Source organism: Hemibagrus wyckioides, linkage group LG11 (assembly GCF_019097595.1).
Source record: "Hemibagrus wyckioides isolate EC202008001 linkage group LG11, SWU_Hwy_1.0, whole genome shotgun sequence".
NCBI lineage: Eukaryota > Metazoa > Chordata > Actinopteri > Siluriformes > Bagridae > Hemibagrus > Hemibagrus wyckioides.
Genome location: NC_080720.1, coordinates 4,471,605 through 4,486,801, shown reverse-complemented (window position 1 = coordinate 4,486,801; position 15,197 = coordinate 4,471,605). Strand labels below are relative to the sequence as shown.

Genomic DNA, 15,197 nt, shown 5'->3' with positions numbered 1-15,197 from the left:
GCAAGGTGCTTCTGTAACTCGTTGTAGATTAGGGCATCTGCTAATCACTGTAAATAAACAAGACAGTTTACTGGCAACTAGAGGAGACTTTAGTCAAGTATTAATTTTTTGCATATCATTTTTATGTGTAAAGGTTTAAATAAATGAGTCATTTGATAACTTCTCTGCTACTTAGAAACAACATCATGTGCACTGTCTGTCTTTCTTTGCCATAATTCTACTGCACCTGTAGGAGATGTTTAATGAATTTCCTTCCTTCCTTCCTTCCTTCCTTCCTTCCTTCCTTTCTGTCCTTTCTGTATTTCTTTGCCATAATTCTACATGTTTTATGAATTTATACCTTCCTTTCTTCACCTACACCTACAATCTAGGAGGTTTCTTCTTTACGTTACAGACATGTTTATTCTTAATAAAAAAAAGAGTTGACATTTTTCTCCAGCTCCCAGGAGAGTTGTTCTATTTACACCAAGCACACATAAACACACATGAACACACAAAAACACACATGAACACATATATTTATTATATAACACTCTGGTCATAAGATCACAACTAAACAGTGCATAATTAATTTAACATCAATAATATAAAATCAGTTACCAGACTAATAATGTACACAAACGTGCTTCTTTAGATGTTTCCAGAATGTTTCTACTAGGAAATAGAGAGCTGGAGAACAGCTGGTATGAGCACTGAGTGAGCATGATCATTAAAAAAAGGTTTCGGTCAGTCGAGCACTGAGCAGTGAGACACGCTTCATTACACTCTAACATCAGGGTCTACACTCTGCTTGTGAGACGTTTTATCCACATCTTTGCAGGGGAAAGTAGCTAATGCAAGCATAAAAAAAAAAAACTAAGCTAATGCAATCAAGTTCATATCAAAACATGTTGCATGAAGTTTAAAGTTTACTTTCTCTAAAGAAGGACAGAATATAATTTCATCAGAAAAGAAATGAATAGTTCATAACTTTTTCCTATCATTTTATTTACAAAATACTCCACATTTTCACCCTTCAACCAAAGTGGAAGGCTGTATGTTCTAATTATATAAAATAAGAGCAAGGCCTATGTGTAATGTCAGTCTGACAGGAAATCAGGTCAGTGTCTGAGTTACAATAGCTCACATGTTGGTATTACCTTCCTCAGTCTGATGCACATGAATACAGTGCTATAGAAACATGTGGAGAAACATCTTCAGGAAGCATAAAATAAAAGAAGAAGCCTTTATTTGTCATATATATATTTCAGCACAGTGAAATTCTTACTTCGCTTAACCCAACAGCGGAAGCTAGGGTCAGAGCACAGGGTCAGCCATAATACAGCACCTCTGAAGCAGTGAGAGTTAAGAGACATGCTCTTGTATCATGGTTGACCCAACAGTGGCAGCTTGGCAGTACCAGGGCTTGAACCCCACCCTTCTGATCAGTGACCTCGAGTGGCCTTGAGCCACCACTTCCCTTAGCACCAGGATCAGACATTCATCCAGTGACTGTGACTGATCTTTAATGTTACCTGCAGGATTTTGGCTGCCTCACAGGGCTCTGTCACATACCATCTGACACATTTGGGCTGTTGAAATGTGAACAAAAGGCAAAGTTCTCATCACCCTAACAAAGTGAAACAACAGTCTCCAGCATTAAACTGGACCTGAGACTAACAGCTGACCAGTGATCAGGTAATTCAGCTTTAAACCTCTATTTTTTTACCATGCAAATTAGCACAGGTTGCAAACTATGGGAGCGAATCCTTTTAAACAAATCCTTTTCTTTACTGCATATTTAAAAAATGGTTAGTCGGCTATATTACAGTAATTGCTGATGGAAAAGAAGCAGGGAGGAGCAGAAAAAGTAACTGAATAAATGAGTAGATTTCCAGCACAACATAACTGTAGCCCTAATGAAAGTAAACTAAACAGATGAAGTAACCTGACAAACTGAAGTATATTCAATAGAAACATCTTCCTTAATCTGTAGAACTGTATCATTAGAGCTGGTGGCGTTGGAGAGAAAACTCACTGTTACACAATTCAGACCTTTCCTAAGCCGAGAGATTTGTGGGTAACTGAGCTTTGTAGTAGATGTTCTGGTCAGAGGGGATTGTGGGACGTTGAGCAGTAGAGTAAACAGCAGAATCACTTGGGTTTGTGGGTAACTCCATCTTTGCATAAGCAGTGTGATGAACAGAGGGGATTGTGGGTAGTTGAGCAGTAGCGTAAACTGTGAAAATTTTAGTGTTTGAGGCAGATAGGCATGTGGTGTCTTTAATCTCCTCATATTCATGAACATCAAGAGGAACCTGAGAGCATAGAAGAACAGAAACAAAAATATAAATGTTTTCACCTTTTCTTTTTTGAAAGAGAGTATGTTATAGTACCGAATGCACATGCACACGCACACACACACACACACACACACACAAAATTGAAGGCAATTACCCCCTGGTCATTTCCTGAATTTTGGACAGAACGCAAGCCAATAATATCTGTGCCTGCTGAAAACAAACAAACAAACAAAAAAAAGACACATAATCAGTAATAATTATTGTTATATTGTATGTTGAATTTTATTATGACATTGGATGTAGTTCATTTACACACCCCTTTGTCCACTATAATGTGATTTAACAGCCGTCACATTCAAACTCATGTTTAAAAATAAAAGTGAAAGTGGAGACATGGCTGAGTGCTGGTTTATGAATGGAGGGCAGAGCCAGCCGGAACAAGCCGTGAGTTTCACACACCTGTGACAAATCGCTCTATGATTTGCTCTCTCTTCCAGTGGACTCAAGTAGAAATAAAAGGGAGAAGAGCGTGTGAATGGAGGGAGAGAGGAAAACATGATGCTGAGCTGTGTGTGCACGAGTATGTGTGTTTGATTAAAACGCTGAAAAGTGACAGTAAATTAAATCTCTTTGGTTGAGTTTGACCCCGTCTGCCTCCCGTGTCCTCATTCCACCCCTCACTAACTCAGGGATATTACAATAATTCTCACCCAGCTGTCATAAATGAAATTATTCTAATTAACCCCCAAATAAAGATCAACTGTTTTTTTGTGGGATTTTTTTTTTTTTACAGATTTTTGCTTTTATCTGACTACTGAAGTGATTGTTCTCAAACAGCTTAAACATCATGACCTGGATCTCACTGTCAAAAACGTTTGATGTACCATGTAACACCATGAATGTCCTCATCAGTGACATCACCAAGAACAGGATGTCTCTCTTAAATTGATAAAAGGACAAAACAAAAACTTACCGGTGAAGCTGCCGAGAGACCTACGGTAATAAGGAGCTGAGGAAATATCTGGCAAGTACTGGTCAATGCCTGTATTTGACACCAAACTCTAATATTCTTCACATGTTTTGGCTGCAGGGGAGGGTGGCTAGATGGTAGTTCTTTCTCAGGGAAAAAAACCATCAAGCCTTCCTAAATGACCCCAAGTTCAGTACTGTGTATAATACAGAATGCTACAATGTTTTATGGTCTGATGTGACCAATGCAGAACCTTTCAGGCATTTCTAAAAGAAATGTTTCAGGTAAAAAGAGGACCAACCAAAGACCATTAAACCCACAGCGAAGCATGTTGGTGGCAGCATCATGCTATAGGGCTGCTTCTCTTCAGCTGAGACTGAGGCTATAGAGGGAATCATGGAGCACAATAACAAACCAAAGCCCAAATCCAAGTCCAAATGAATGGCTTTAGGAGAAGAAGATTTATGTTTTGGAATGGTCCAAACAGACCCCAGATCTAAATCATATCAAAAACCTGTGCAAAGATTTGATGATGACTGTGAAGAGGAGATCGTCTCACCATGAAATGAACAAAAAACTAAAGACGTGCTATATTGGTAGACTGTTAGCCGAAAGGTTTGAGTGTTGTATTCCAAGCAAAATGTGCCTTAATAAAGCATAAGATATTTATCCTACTTATTTATGCAAGGTAAGGTTATTGTCTGCTTTTTCTTTTTTTTTCTAAAATGTTTCTATTTGTTTTTTTACTTGAATTTTGTTGGTTGCAAATACAAGCTACAGAAAGAGAGAGAGAGAGAGAGAGAGAGAGAGAGAGAGACAGAGAGACTGCACCATAATATTTTAAATAGATCTGGCAAATAGCAAGTACTGCAGAAAATATTTCTTTACAGAAAAAAAAAATCTAGATGGAGATTCAACCATGAATAATTTGTTTATTCATGCATTAATCTTTGATGAAAGTCTTTAGAGTATAGTGCAGCAAATATACTGCCCCCACCCACACATGTTGGTGTTAATCATTTCATCATGTATTTAGTTTGTGTGTGAGTACCTCGCATCTTGCATCTGTTTTGCAGAGTCAGAATTAGGATTATGATTCCAATCAGAAGCAGCAGCAGAATTACAGACACAGTGATCACAGTGGAAGCTGGAAATCCTGGAAGAGAAACAAACAGACAGTCACTTTAATCTACATGCTGATCATTCATAAGGCCTCTTGCAGAAAAACTTGGGGTCGCTCCTGAGGGATTCTGGGTATTTACAGCGGGCAGTCAAATCTCCACCTACATGGACAGTCTCACTGATGAACTTCTTGTTGGACTGGTCTGCAAATCACAACCAATCAAAACATAAGGTAGTGTATTTATACTGCCTGTGTAGCCGCCTAGAAAATAACCTTCACATAACAATTTGGATATTTAACACTACATTTGAACATTTGCAAACCTACAGATATTCTTGAACTGAAATGTGATTATTTTTTGCACGTTTCTTAATCTGGTGGTCTGGTAGAGAACATTCACAGCTCCAAGGTAATCAGTTTAGATTTCTATCTGGGTGGAGTTGTACATGTTCTGCATGTGTGTTTGGGTTTCCTCTGGGTTCTCTGATTTCCCTCCCACTTATCAAAAATTCTGGTAGGTGGATTGACTGTGATAAAATGCCACAAGGCATGGATTCTCCTGCAGAGCCTTCCTGGAACAGGCTTTGGATCAGTGTGACAATGACCAGGATAAAATGCTTACAGGAGATGGATGGATGGATGGATGGATGGACAGCAACACTAAACACAACACCACCACATCTGTTTGTTCCAGTGTTCTCCATAATCAGCTATCTAAACATACCTAAGAATGTTCTGTTTGCAGGACAATCAGAATCAAAATATAGTCAAGAAAATACAAATATAAAAAAACCCACAGCTCAAAAACTCACACTGGAATAACGAAACCTTGCAGAGAGAAGCTGTGAATGAACTTAAATCAATTACAGACGTAAATCAGATTACGGATTAACAGGAAACATGTGAGTTCAATAGGTAGATGCAGAGATTGTTTAGGATTTGATTGGATATTTCAATTATTGTCAGGAAATAAACTGAATTTGCACTGATTGTTTTCTCAGCCCTGCAAATGAAAAATACAGATCAAATTCTGATCTCACTATTAGTCCTGAAATAAAATGTAAAGAATAAAAAATAATGGAAAATATTATTTAAAGATAGTAATGAAGTATGATTACTTGATATTTTGTATGTCTGCTAATGAGCTTTGTGAAGATAAACAGAAGGCAGTGGTGGGAGACTCACCTTCATTTACCTTCAGTTCCACCGATGTGTGAATGTCATTCCTATTAGATATATAAACTCCACAGTGGTACGTCCCAGTGTCCTGTACAGTGAGCGCTCTGATCATCACCCAGAACTCTGCTGATGTGGTGTTATCAAACAGTGAGAATCTTCCTGAATTTACCCACTCGTTTTTAACTGCTGTCTTTATTTGTTCAGAACAGTCTCTCTTTGGACCCTTACAGAAATATTTTGGACTTTCTCTGACTTTTGTACCATACTTGCACTTGATAAGGACTCCTCCTCCTGAAGATCCTGTTACTTGCTTGGAGGCTCTTCCATCTAACAAAACACCAAACATCCTTCTGATCAAAACCTTCCTTCATGTAACACTGCTGCTGATAGTGAGGATTATTTTGAAGTGCATTTCTTTACCTGAGATCAGACAGAGGGTGAAGATGAGGAGGATCTTCATCCTGAGTTCACTCTCACAGATCTCCACACCAACTCCACTTCAGAAAGATATTAAAGCTCCTGTTCTGTTACACGCTGTTACTGTCTCTGTCCTGCTCTGTGAATGTGTCATGTCTTTATCTGTGTTTTAAATAGAAATGATGCTGTGTCCACTTCCCCTTCTGTCTGTGTGAAGAAGAGCTGTACAGGAAGTGTGTGTGAAATATGTGTGAATTACATCAGCGCAATATCCTCTCATTAGTTACCATTTGTAAACAATCATATGAAGGTGTAGGAGTGTTTGAGATTGGTGATCATTATCCACTCACTGTACTGATACTGGACTGTGTCTATTCTGACTGGTTTTTCCATCTCACTACTGTCCATCTTTTGTGACTTCATAAAGCAGTGTGTATGCTGATCATTCAGAATGGATCAGATTCATCACAGTCATGTGGTTGATGTGCATCTGGTCAGATAAGGTCAGATGATGATGATGATGATGATGATGAAGGATGTGTTGGTATCAAGGTTGAAACTGGTACATGTGAAAAGTGTAGTTAGTTAATTAATTACATTAACTGATTGAATCTTGTGTATGATTTATAGCAGTATAGATGCAACTCAATGCAGTATCTATTTTGTCTGTGTGGAACATCAGAAATACTGGCTGATCGTTATACTTTTGATAAATCACAGGAAGAAGCACAAATACACAGATAAATGCAAATACGCCTCTTTAATGTCCAAAAAAAAGGTAATGCAGTGTGTCTTTATGTCTCTACAAACTCACCAGCAACTGAAATAAACCTTGTATCCATGATCAGATGTCCAGGCTGCAGTAGATAACATGCACAGCTCTAGGGTCATCAGTTCAGGCTTTTGTCTGTGTGGCATTGATTCTTGTTCTCCATGTGTGTGACTAGGTTTCCTCTGGGTTCTCTGGTTTCCCTCCAACTTCTAAATAAATGCTGGTGGTTGGGTTGGCTATGCTGAAAAGCCCCTATAGGTGTGAATTCTTCTGCATTGTGCACATCCTTCCTGAGATAGGCTCTGGATTCTGGTGACAATGACCAGTAAAAAAAGTGCTTACTGATGATAGATATTTCTTAGTCACAAGTAAAGTTGTATCACTTTAAATACTCAACAGTGGATTTGGTTCAGACTGTAGTGGTTTGACAGTCAGAATTTGTTTCCAAATCTGTTTTGTTTTTTTCCTTTAGAATTCAGCCATTGCAAATCTGCCCACAATTCACACACCACCAAAAATGTAGAAATTATATGAGTAACATATAATGAGTAACATATTCCTGTCATCTTCAGTCAATGATGTAGCTGGAAAAGTCTATGTTTGTTCTATGAAGTTCTGCATCCAGTTTCATGGTGTGTCCATAAATATTTGCACTGTGATAGATTTTCTGTTATTTTATACCATCACAATGGATTTGACTGGAATTAATCAAATGTGATTGATCTATACTATTTTGCTTTTAATTCACAGGGTTTATGAAAAGTATTGCTTTAATCGTTTATGAATTTCAGCCATTTTTCTTTACATAGTCCCTCCATTTTCACAGGCTCGATAGTAATTGGACATGTGATTGATAAGCAGTTTGATAACAGTGTCAATGTTATTTCACCATGAAATAGGGAGATTAAAGAGTCCAAGTGTTGAATTTGTAATTTATAGCTGTTCATAGAAACTATCCATAATGTGGTCCAAAGAGGTGTCAGTGGAAGTAAAGGATGCAATCATTAGGCTGGAAAAACAAAACAGCCTTATCAGAGATATAGCAGAAACTTTAGGAGTGGCCAAGGTTTACATCAAGATACAAACCACTGTTAACACTCAAAAACAGAAAAACCAAATCAGACTACAAGCAAACATCTTGCCTAATTACTGGAACAAGATTCCTTAGACAGATGAAACCAAACTGTCTATATGTGTCTTCCACAGAAAGTGAAGCAAGGTCCCACTTCCCCTTCTAGCTGTGTAAAAAAGAGATGTACAGGAAGTGTTTATGTGAAATATTAGTCCAATTCAAGGCTTATAAATATGCACAAATGCACCTCTGGTCTGTTTCCATGTGTAAACAATCATGTGAAGGCCTCAGAAAAAAGTTCAAACAGACTCCTCAATAGTGAGACCTCCTTTTTTAAGTGTTAATCATCTCACGGTTGAAGCTTAATTTCCCTGAGTCATCCATTATGTTATGAAAAATATACATTTCAGTTCCACAATGGAAACATCACGTTGTACAGCAGGAAGTGGTATCGCCTCAGCTTTTTTAAGATCATGGGAGGAAAACGCCTCTCTTTCTTTTTTCATTACTTCCAGTAATATTCTGATATTGACTGATGAGGTTATCCAATTAGACATTCAAAAAAAAAAAAAAAAGATACATACAAGAATTTTATACATGAAAGAATTTTTTTTAATTCTTAAAGCCCACATGCCATTAGCATGGAGGCTAGGTACCCAAACCTCTAAGCAAAAAAGCATCAGCAACAAAGAAACCTTGGAAAATATAGGATATACGTTTTCTTAGACACACAGTTGAAAAATTATTATACACAAGTTTAATTTTTAGGAGTTTAAAGGGGTAAAAAAAACAAACAATGTAACTGTGGCACCACCTTGCAGCACTGTCCAGTAATTTTACAGCAGCCATTTTGAGTTGGTCTGAGGACGCCGCTGCCATCTAGAGGATAACGTGAGAGGCACAGGAGCGAAACAAAACAAAAAAAAAGAGCAGAAAAAATAGTGTGAGAAGAGAAACTCTTCAGTCACTGTAAAATATGATTCAAATTCAATATAAGACTCTAAAAAGCATGTTAGAAATGTAATGTTGTAGTATTTTATCTGAACTTTTCCAACCTAGGACACATCATTATTCATTTTGCTTACTACAAGCACTGTTTAATCTTGGTGTTGATGATTTAAATAATTTTCCTTATTAAAAACCAAAGCATCAGTGGATACATGGGCTAATTACTTGTTGACGTTAATGGTATTGATGATGCATTGATTCTGAAGTTCATGGTTTGTTCATGTCAGTTCTCCTTGTGTCCATAGGGGTTCCATCTGGATCTGGGTTCTCTGTTTTCTTCCCACTGTTCAAAAACATGCTTTAGGTGGAATAAGTACTCTAAATGACTCTGCAGTTTGTGTGTGTGTGTGTGTGTGTGTGTGTGCCCTGTGATGTAATGCTGTCACATCAAAGGATGTATTCCAGCCTCATTCCCATTGTTATTCCTGGCACAGGCTCCGTATCCACCAGAACCCTAATAAAACTCGAATGAATGATGTAGCGGTTTGTTTTGTAACATCTGTCACTCACTGCAAATACTTTCATAATAAGTCAGAATGGGAAGTGGATATTGCTTCACTGCCTGTTAATAAACCACAACACATACACAGAGCAGGACAGAGACAGTAACAGCGTGTAACAGAACCGCAGATTTAATATCTTTCTGAAGTGGAGTTGGTGTGGAGATCTGTGAGAGTGAACTCAGGATGAAGATCCTCCTCATCTTCACCCTCTGTCTGATCTCAGGTAAAGAAATGCACTTCAAAATAATCCTCACTATCAGCAGCAGTGTTACATGAAGGAAGGTTTTGATCAGATGTATGTTTGGTGTTTTGTTAGATGGAGGATCCTCCAAGAAAGTAACAGGATATTCAGGAGGAGGAGTCCTTATCAAGTGCAAGTATGATACAGAATACAGACAAAACAAAAAATATTTCTGTAAGGATTCATGGCAAGGCTGTTTTGTACAAATAATGACAACAGTTAAAAATAAGTGGGCAAATTCAGGAAGATTCTCACTGTATGATGATACCAAATCAGCAGAGTTCTGGGTGATGATCAGAGAGCTCACTGTACAGGACACTGGGACGTACAAATATTTAGTTGATATACCTTCATGGCCAGACATTCACTGTGGATCTGTGGATCTAAAGGTACAGGAAGGTGAGTCTCCCACCACTGCCTTCTGTTTATCTTCCCAAATCTCTAGTGTCATTAAGAGATGCAGAAAATACGAAGTACTTTGTTTTTTATGCATATGTACCATTCTAAGAAAATTCTCAATCCCAATGATAGTAATTTAAACATTTTTCCCCTTTGCAAGGCCAAACCACTTTGAATACTACTAATAACTAATAACCTGTAACTGTGATCTTCATACAGTTCTGTACAAAGGTTTTAGGCAGGTGTGAAGAAATGCTTTAAAGTAATAATGCTTTCAAAATATCTATCTATCTATCTATCTATCTATCTATCTATCTATCTATCTATCTATCTATCTATCTATACTGTATATATATATCCAAAAGTTTTGGGACACCCCTCCAAATCATTGCATTCACAGGTGTTGTTTTTCAGGGGTTGGACTCGGCCCCTTAGTTCCAGTGAAAGGAATTCTTAATGCTAAGAGTATACCAAGACATTTTTGACAATTTCATGCCCCCAACTTTGTGGGAACAGTTTGGGGATGACCCCTTCCTGTTCCAACATGACTGCACACCAGTGCACAAAGCAAGGTCCATAAAGACATGGATGAGTGAGTTTGGTGTGGAGGAACTTCACAGAGTCCTGATCTCAACCTGATAGAACACCTTTGGGATGAATTAGAGCGGAGACTGCGAGCCAGACCTTCTTGTCCAACATCAGTAACTGACCTTACAAATGCGCTTCTAGAGGAATGGTCAAAAATTCCCATAAACACACTCCTAAACCTTGTGGATTGTCTTCCCAGAAGAGTTGAAGCTGTTATAGATGTAAAGGGCGGGACAACTCCATATTACATTCATGTGCATGTAAAGGCAGACGTCCCAGTTTTGGCCTGGCTCATTCATCCATGTGTTTATGGACCTTGCTTTGTGTACTGGTGTGCAATAATGTTGGAACAGGAAGGTTTCAAACTGATCCCCAAACTGTTCCTGAAAAAGTTGGGAGCATGAAATTGTCCAAGATGTATTGGCATGCTAAAGCATTAAAAGTTCTTTTCACTGGAACTGAGGAGCCGTTTATATGTGTGTGTGTGTGTGTGTGTCAACCATCATTTACTACCTTGTTTATTTACTTTAAGTCAGTAGTTAGTAATTAATTGATTTGATCATGTTTTGACCTCACTCCTAACAGGGTCCTTGGTCTCTAGAGAAGTGACTGCATATGCAGGGGGAGGAATCAACATCAAGTGCAGATATGAGGATGAATATAAAGACAAACCAAAATATTTCTGTAAGATCAGAACAAGTCAGTGGTGTTTTAATCAAGTACACACAAAATGGAACAGTGAATGGTCACATGATGGCAGATTCTCAATTCATGACAACAGAAGTGCAGGATACTTCAGTGTGTTTATCAGAGAGCTGATTACGGAGGACACTGGATCATACAGGTGTGGTGTTGTTGTGTCTCATAAACTGGAGATCTACACTGTAGTGAAGCTGAATGTAAGAGAAGGTGAGGAGCTAAAATTATGTTTGAGAATAAAAAGAGACATGATATAAACATGTAATGGTTTAAGTGTTATCAATGATAATAAGAATATTTTTGAAATAATAACAATGAAAGCTAATGTTGCCATGATGACATGTTTTGATTTAATGCCTGTACATGAGTCTTTTCTTTCATGAGTTTAATCATTTGTGATTATATGAAAATTTTATAGCACATCCAGAATTCAGTAACCTTTGTTTATATTGACGTCCATCTTGTAATACATTTTCTTGTCTGTCCTAACCAATTCACTGGGGCTTATATAGGAAACATAATCAAACAGATTATAAATAGAAGAAAATCGTTGATAAGTGTTTTGTGAGGAGATGTTTATTTCTGGAAGGAGTCTCCAGTGTTAGCGCTTTATAACAGTTGAAGGTAATGCTGAAAATGGCTGTATTAGAAGACCACACCTTAATGTTTCATGTCCTTATTTACTGTATTGCTTGTTATTGATTATAATGATACGGCTTTATCATATTTAAATTGATCTGATTGGTTGTGATTTGCAGGTCTGTCCTATGAAACGTCCATCAGTGAGACTGTCCATGTAGGTGGAGATTTATCTGTCAGCTGTAAATACCCAGAATCCCTCAGGAATAACCCCAAGTTTCTCTGCAAGAAGCTTCCAACTTCTGCGTGTTCTTATAATATATCTGTTAAAGAAAGTAGAGCAGATGTAAATATGGGGAAATTCTCCCTGTATGATGACCAAGCAAAACATATCTTAAATATGACCATGAAAAATGTAACTGAGCAGGACTCTGGTGAATACTGGTGTGGAGCTGAAGCAGTCTGGCCATCTGATGAATACAATATTTATTTCATGCAGATCAACCTGAAAATCACCGGTGAGTTTGTTAATCTAGTAATTGTTGCATCAGGAGTCACATTTGTACACTGTTGTTTGCTGATCAAAAACAGTTTAAATTTCTAGCACTTTTTGTTTCATTTGCAAATATAAATAGTGGATTAACTAGCCATAGATGCACTGCACAGATGACACTGCAATCAGGTTGCTTTGCTTGAAACTAACAGGAAACAGGAAAGCAGAAACACTTAGACACACTCTCTCTCTTTCTCTCTCTCTCTCTCTCTCTCTCTCTCTATACATATATATATATATATATATATATATATATATATATATATATGTGTGTGTGTGTGTGTGTGTGTGTATGTATGTATATATATATATATATATATATATATGTATAGAGAGAGAGAGAGAGAGATGCAAGACCTGAAGAAATGCTACAGCACAAGTTCTGTAGATTCTTTAAAAATGTAATAATTGAGAGGAAAAACATACCTGTGACATGCAACATACTCAAGACTGTTCAAGACTCAGCTGTTAAAAATCACTGGATTTGCCCATTCTGTCTTGTGTTAATAATAATATAAAATTTAAGTAACATTAATTTCTGTCACATTTAGTACTTCTGCTGAAGCAAGACAGGATATTACACCTGATTTCTTCTGCTTCCTGTTTAAACAGCTCTATCACATGTACCCTCTTTGTAAATCACTTTCTTTGCAACAATAAGCATTATTTCTCAGTTTCCTTTTTTTTTTTTTGGTAAGAGACTCTTACATTTTCCGTTATGAACCTCTTTCCTGCTCTTTTTATGACCACAAATTTCTATTCACTTTCATTCACCTGCTAAAAAAACTTAAGATACATTGAGATAGTGATATTATACACCCAAGAAGGAGGCCAGAAAGAATTTCAGTAAATTTGTGGACATGATTTCTTTGCTGTAGATACACCCTCAAAACCAACACAAAGTTCAGCGGTATCATCATCACTATCATCATCATCACCATCATCGTCATCCTCCACATCATCGCATACACCAAACTATGAAGGTAATTCTAGTTAAATGCATACCACACCCATAGTCTAACTACAATGCTTTGATGAATCTGATCAGATCTTTCTATCATGTGGTTTAAATTTGACTGGATGGCCGTTCCTCTTCCAGGACTTTCCCCAGTCTCCATTGTGGTCACCATCTTAGCAAATATTCTGATTGGGCTTCTGATTGGAAACACATGCCTTTTTGTGGTTCTCCGAATTAAACGCAAAAGACAAGGTAACGCTCAAACTCACACACACTTCAGAACTTTCAGAACACACTTCACTATCAGAAATATGATAATGATGATGAGACTATGGAAGAATTTCCGTAGAATTTCCCTAATGTTTTTTAGTGTATTGCTTGCATTAGTGGCTATATTGTGCTCTAAATTCATTAAATGGAGTGTATTAATTGCTGGTGTTAATTGTATCAGGAAGTTCAGCATCTAATGACAGGCATTCTGCTCCAGGCTCAGGAAACAGCCATGTGGTAAGTGAGTTTATTTTTTCCTCTGGATATCAAAATGCGTGTTCAATACTCTAAAAAAAAAATTATAATTCTAACATTTAAATATAACGTTTTTCTGTTTTTGCTCCTTCTCTATGATCCTCTTGCTGTCTGTGATGATTAGGATTTTAAAGACACCAGAGGTCTTGTTGCCTCAGAAGCAGGAACCTCTACAGGTCACTCTGCTGTGCAGAGCCCCTCTGATCCTAATGAAAGTGTTTACGCCAACACGATGTTACCAACAAGCACCCGTGAGTCTGCAAGTACTGCTTCCATGGCTCAACTACCCAGAAATCTCCCTGATTCCTCAATCTCCACTGTTGAGAAACCTGAAGAAAGTCTGATTTACACAACGGTGCGTTTTCACACCAATGCCACTGGCTCTGATCATGCGGCTCCTAAAATGAAGTTTAAAAAGGAGGAAGAATCATGTGAATATGCTACAGTGAGTCATGGTAATTCTTATAGCTAGTTGTGCATAATGTACATCACTCACACTTACTGGCCACTTTATTAGGAATACATGTACAGTATAACTGATGTGAACATTAACTGAAGCACTTGACCTGTAGCTGTATGTATTACACTGCTGCCACATGATTGGACAATTGGATAATCTCTGATTAGATAACAGCACGAGTGTGAAGGTGTATCGTTGTTCCTAATAAAGTGGATGCTGAGTGTATTTACTGAATACAATGAATCCGTCAATTATGCTTAATGTCCTAAGGAACCACATGTACTTATTGTTCGCCATTGTTTTTATCCTACACTGTAGAATTGAGATACTGCTTAATACTAATGACTTGTCAAATTGTTAATTCTGAATGTCCAGGAAGTATTGATTTATTTTCTCGAACAGCATCGCTAAAAATAGTGTCATCTACAATTCAAATCAGTTTTATATTAATGTTTTATTATAATTTTTTTGTAACACCTTACACCAGGATTACACCTAGAATGAATAAAACAGGTTGATCTAATAAAGTTTTTCTTTTCTTTAAACTAGAGCTTTCAAGTTATAAGTATTTTTATGTTCACAAAAGGGACATGTGTATGTAGTAATGGTAACGTTATCACCTCACAGCTTCACTCTCCCTGCTTCCATTCTTTTCTCTTGTTATTGTCTGAGTGGCATTTTATATGTTCTCCCCCTGGAAAAATCTCCCGAGAAGACCTCAAAAATATGCCGGTAGGTGGACTGTGTGCACTAAATTACCCCTAGGTGTGAACAGGTGTGTCTCAAAGTGTCCAAGGTGAACACTTCATCTTACACACACACACAAAGTGTTCCAGGGACAGGTGTAAAAAGGGTAGAAAAAAAGAAAG

The 15,197-nt window shown here is 37.5% G+C and overlaps 2 protein-coding genes across 3 annotated transcripts; one reads left to right on the top strand and one right to left on the bottom strand.

Annotated features, from left to right (window-relative positions):
- Positions 1-540: 540 nt before the first annotated feature.
- Positions 541-6,109, bottom strand: LOC131361964 (CMRF35-like molecule 2). The gene is made up of 5 exons (XM_058403628.1): positions 5,975-6,109; positions 5,561-5,881; positions 4,304-4,408; positions 2,437-2,492; positions 541-2,297 (listed from the first exon to the last, which is right to left on the bottom strand). The coding sequence occupies exons 1-5, from the start codon at positions 6,012-6,014 to the stop codon at positions 2,040-2,042; spliced, it is 780 nt and encodes a 259-aa protein (XP_058259611.1). The 5' UTR covers positions 6,015-6,109; the 3' UTR covers positions 541-2,039.
- A 3,300-nt stretch (positions 6,110-9,409) lies between these two features.
- On the top strand, positions 9,410-14,852 carry LOC131361956 (polymeric immunoglobulin receptor-like). 2 transcript variants are annotated; one of them, XM_058403615.1, is made up of 8 exons: positions 9,410-9,549; positions 9,643-9,966; positions 11,140-11,463; positions 12,012-12,350; positions 13,264-13,368; positions 13,485-13,595; positions 13,795-13,850; positions 13,993-14,851. In XM_058403615.1, exons 1-8 carry the CDS (start codon positions 9,510-9,512, stop codon positions 14,338-14,340), a joined length of 1,647 nt encoding a protein of 548 aa, XP_058259598.1. In that variant the 5' UTR covers positions 9,410-9,509; the 3' UTR covers positions 14,341-14,851. The 2 variants fall into 2 exon arrangements, with proteins under 2 accessions (XP_058259598.1, XP_058259599.1); XM_058403616.1 differs by lacking the exons at positions 13,264-13,368; positions 13,485-13,595 and having other exon boundaries at positions 13,993-14,852.
- The last annotated feature ends 345 nt before the right edge of the window (positions 14,853-15,197 follow it).

Bases quoted from the DNA above. Each gene is read 5' to 3' on its own strand.
- LOC131361964 (XM_058403628.1), bottom strand. From the start codon at position 6,014: ATGAAGATCCTCCTCATCTTCACCCTCTGTCTGATCTCAG. The intron at 4,409-5,560 runs GTGAGTCTCCCA...TTTCTCTTCCAG, and splicing joins GGAACTGAAGGTAAATGAAG to GATTTCCAGCTTCCACTGTG. The intron at 2,493-4,303 runs GTACTCACACAC...GTTTGTTTTCAG, and splicing joins AAACAGATGCAAGATGCGAG to CAGGCACAGATATTATTGGC.
- LOC131361956 (XM_058403615.1), top strand. From the start codon at position 9,510: ATGAAGATCCTCCTCATCTTCACCCTCTGTCTGATCTCAG. The intron at 9,550-9,642 runs GTAAAGAAATGC...GTGTTTTGTTAG, and splicing joins CACCCTCTGTCTGATCTCAG to ATGGAGGATCCTCCAAGAAA. The intron at 13,369-13,484 runs GTAATTCTAGTT...TTCCTCTTCCAG, and splicing joins GCATACACCAAACTATGAAG to GACTTTCCCCAGTCTCCATT.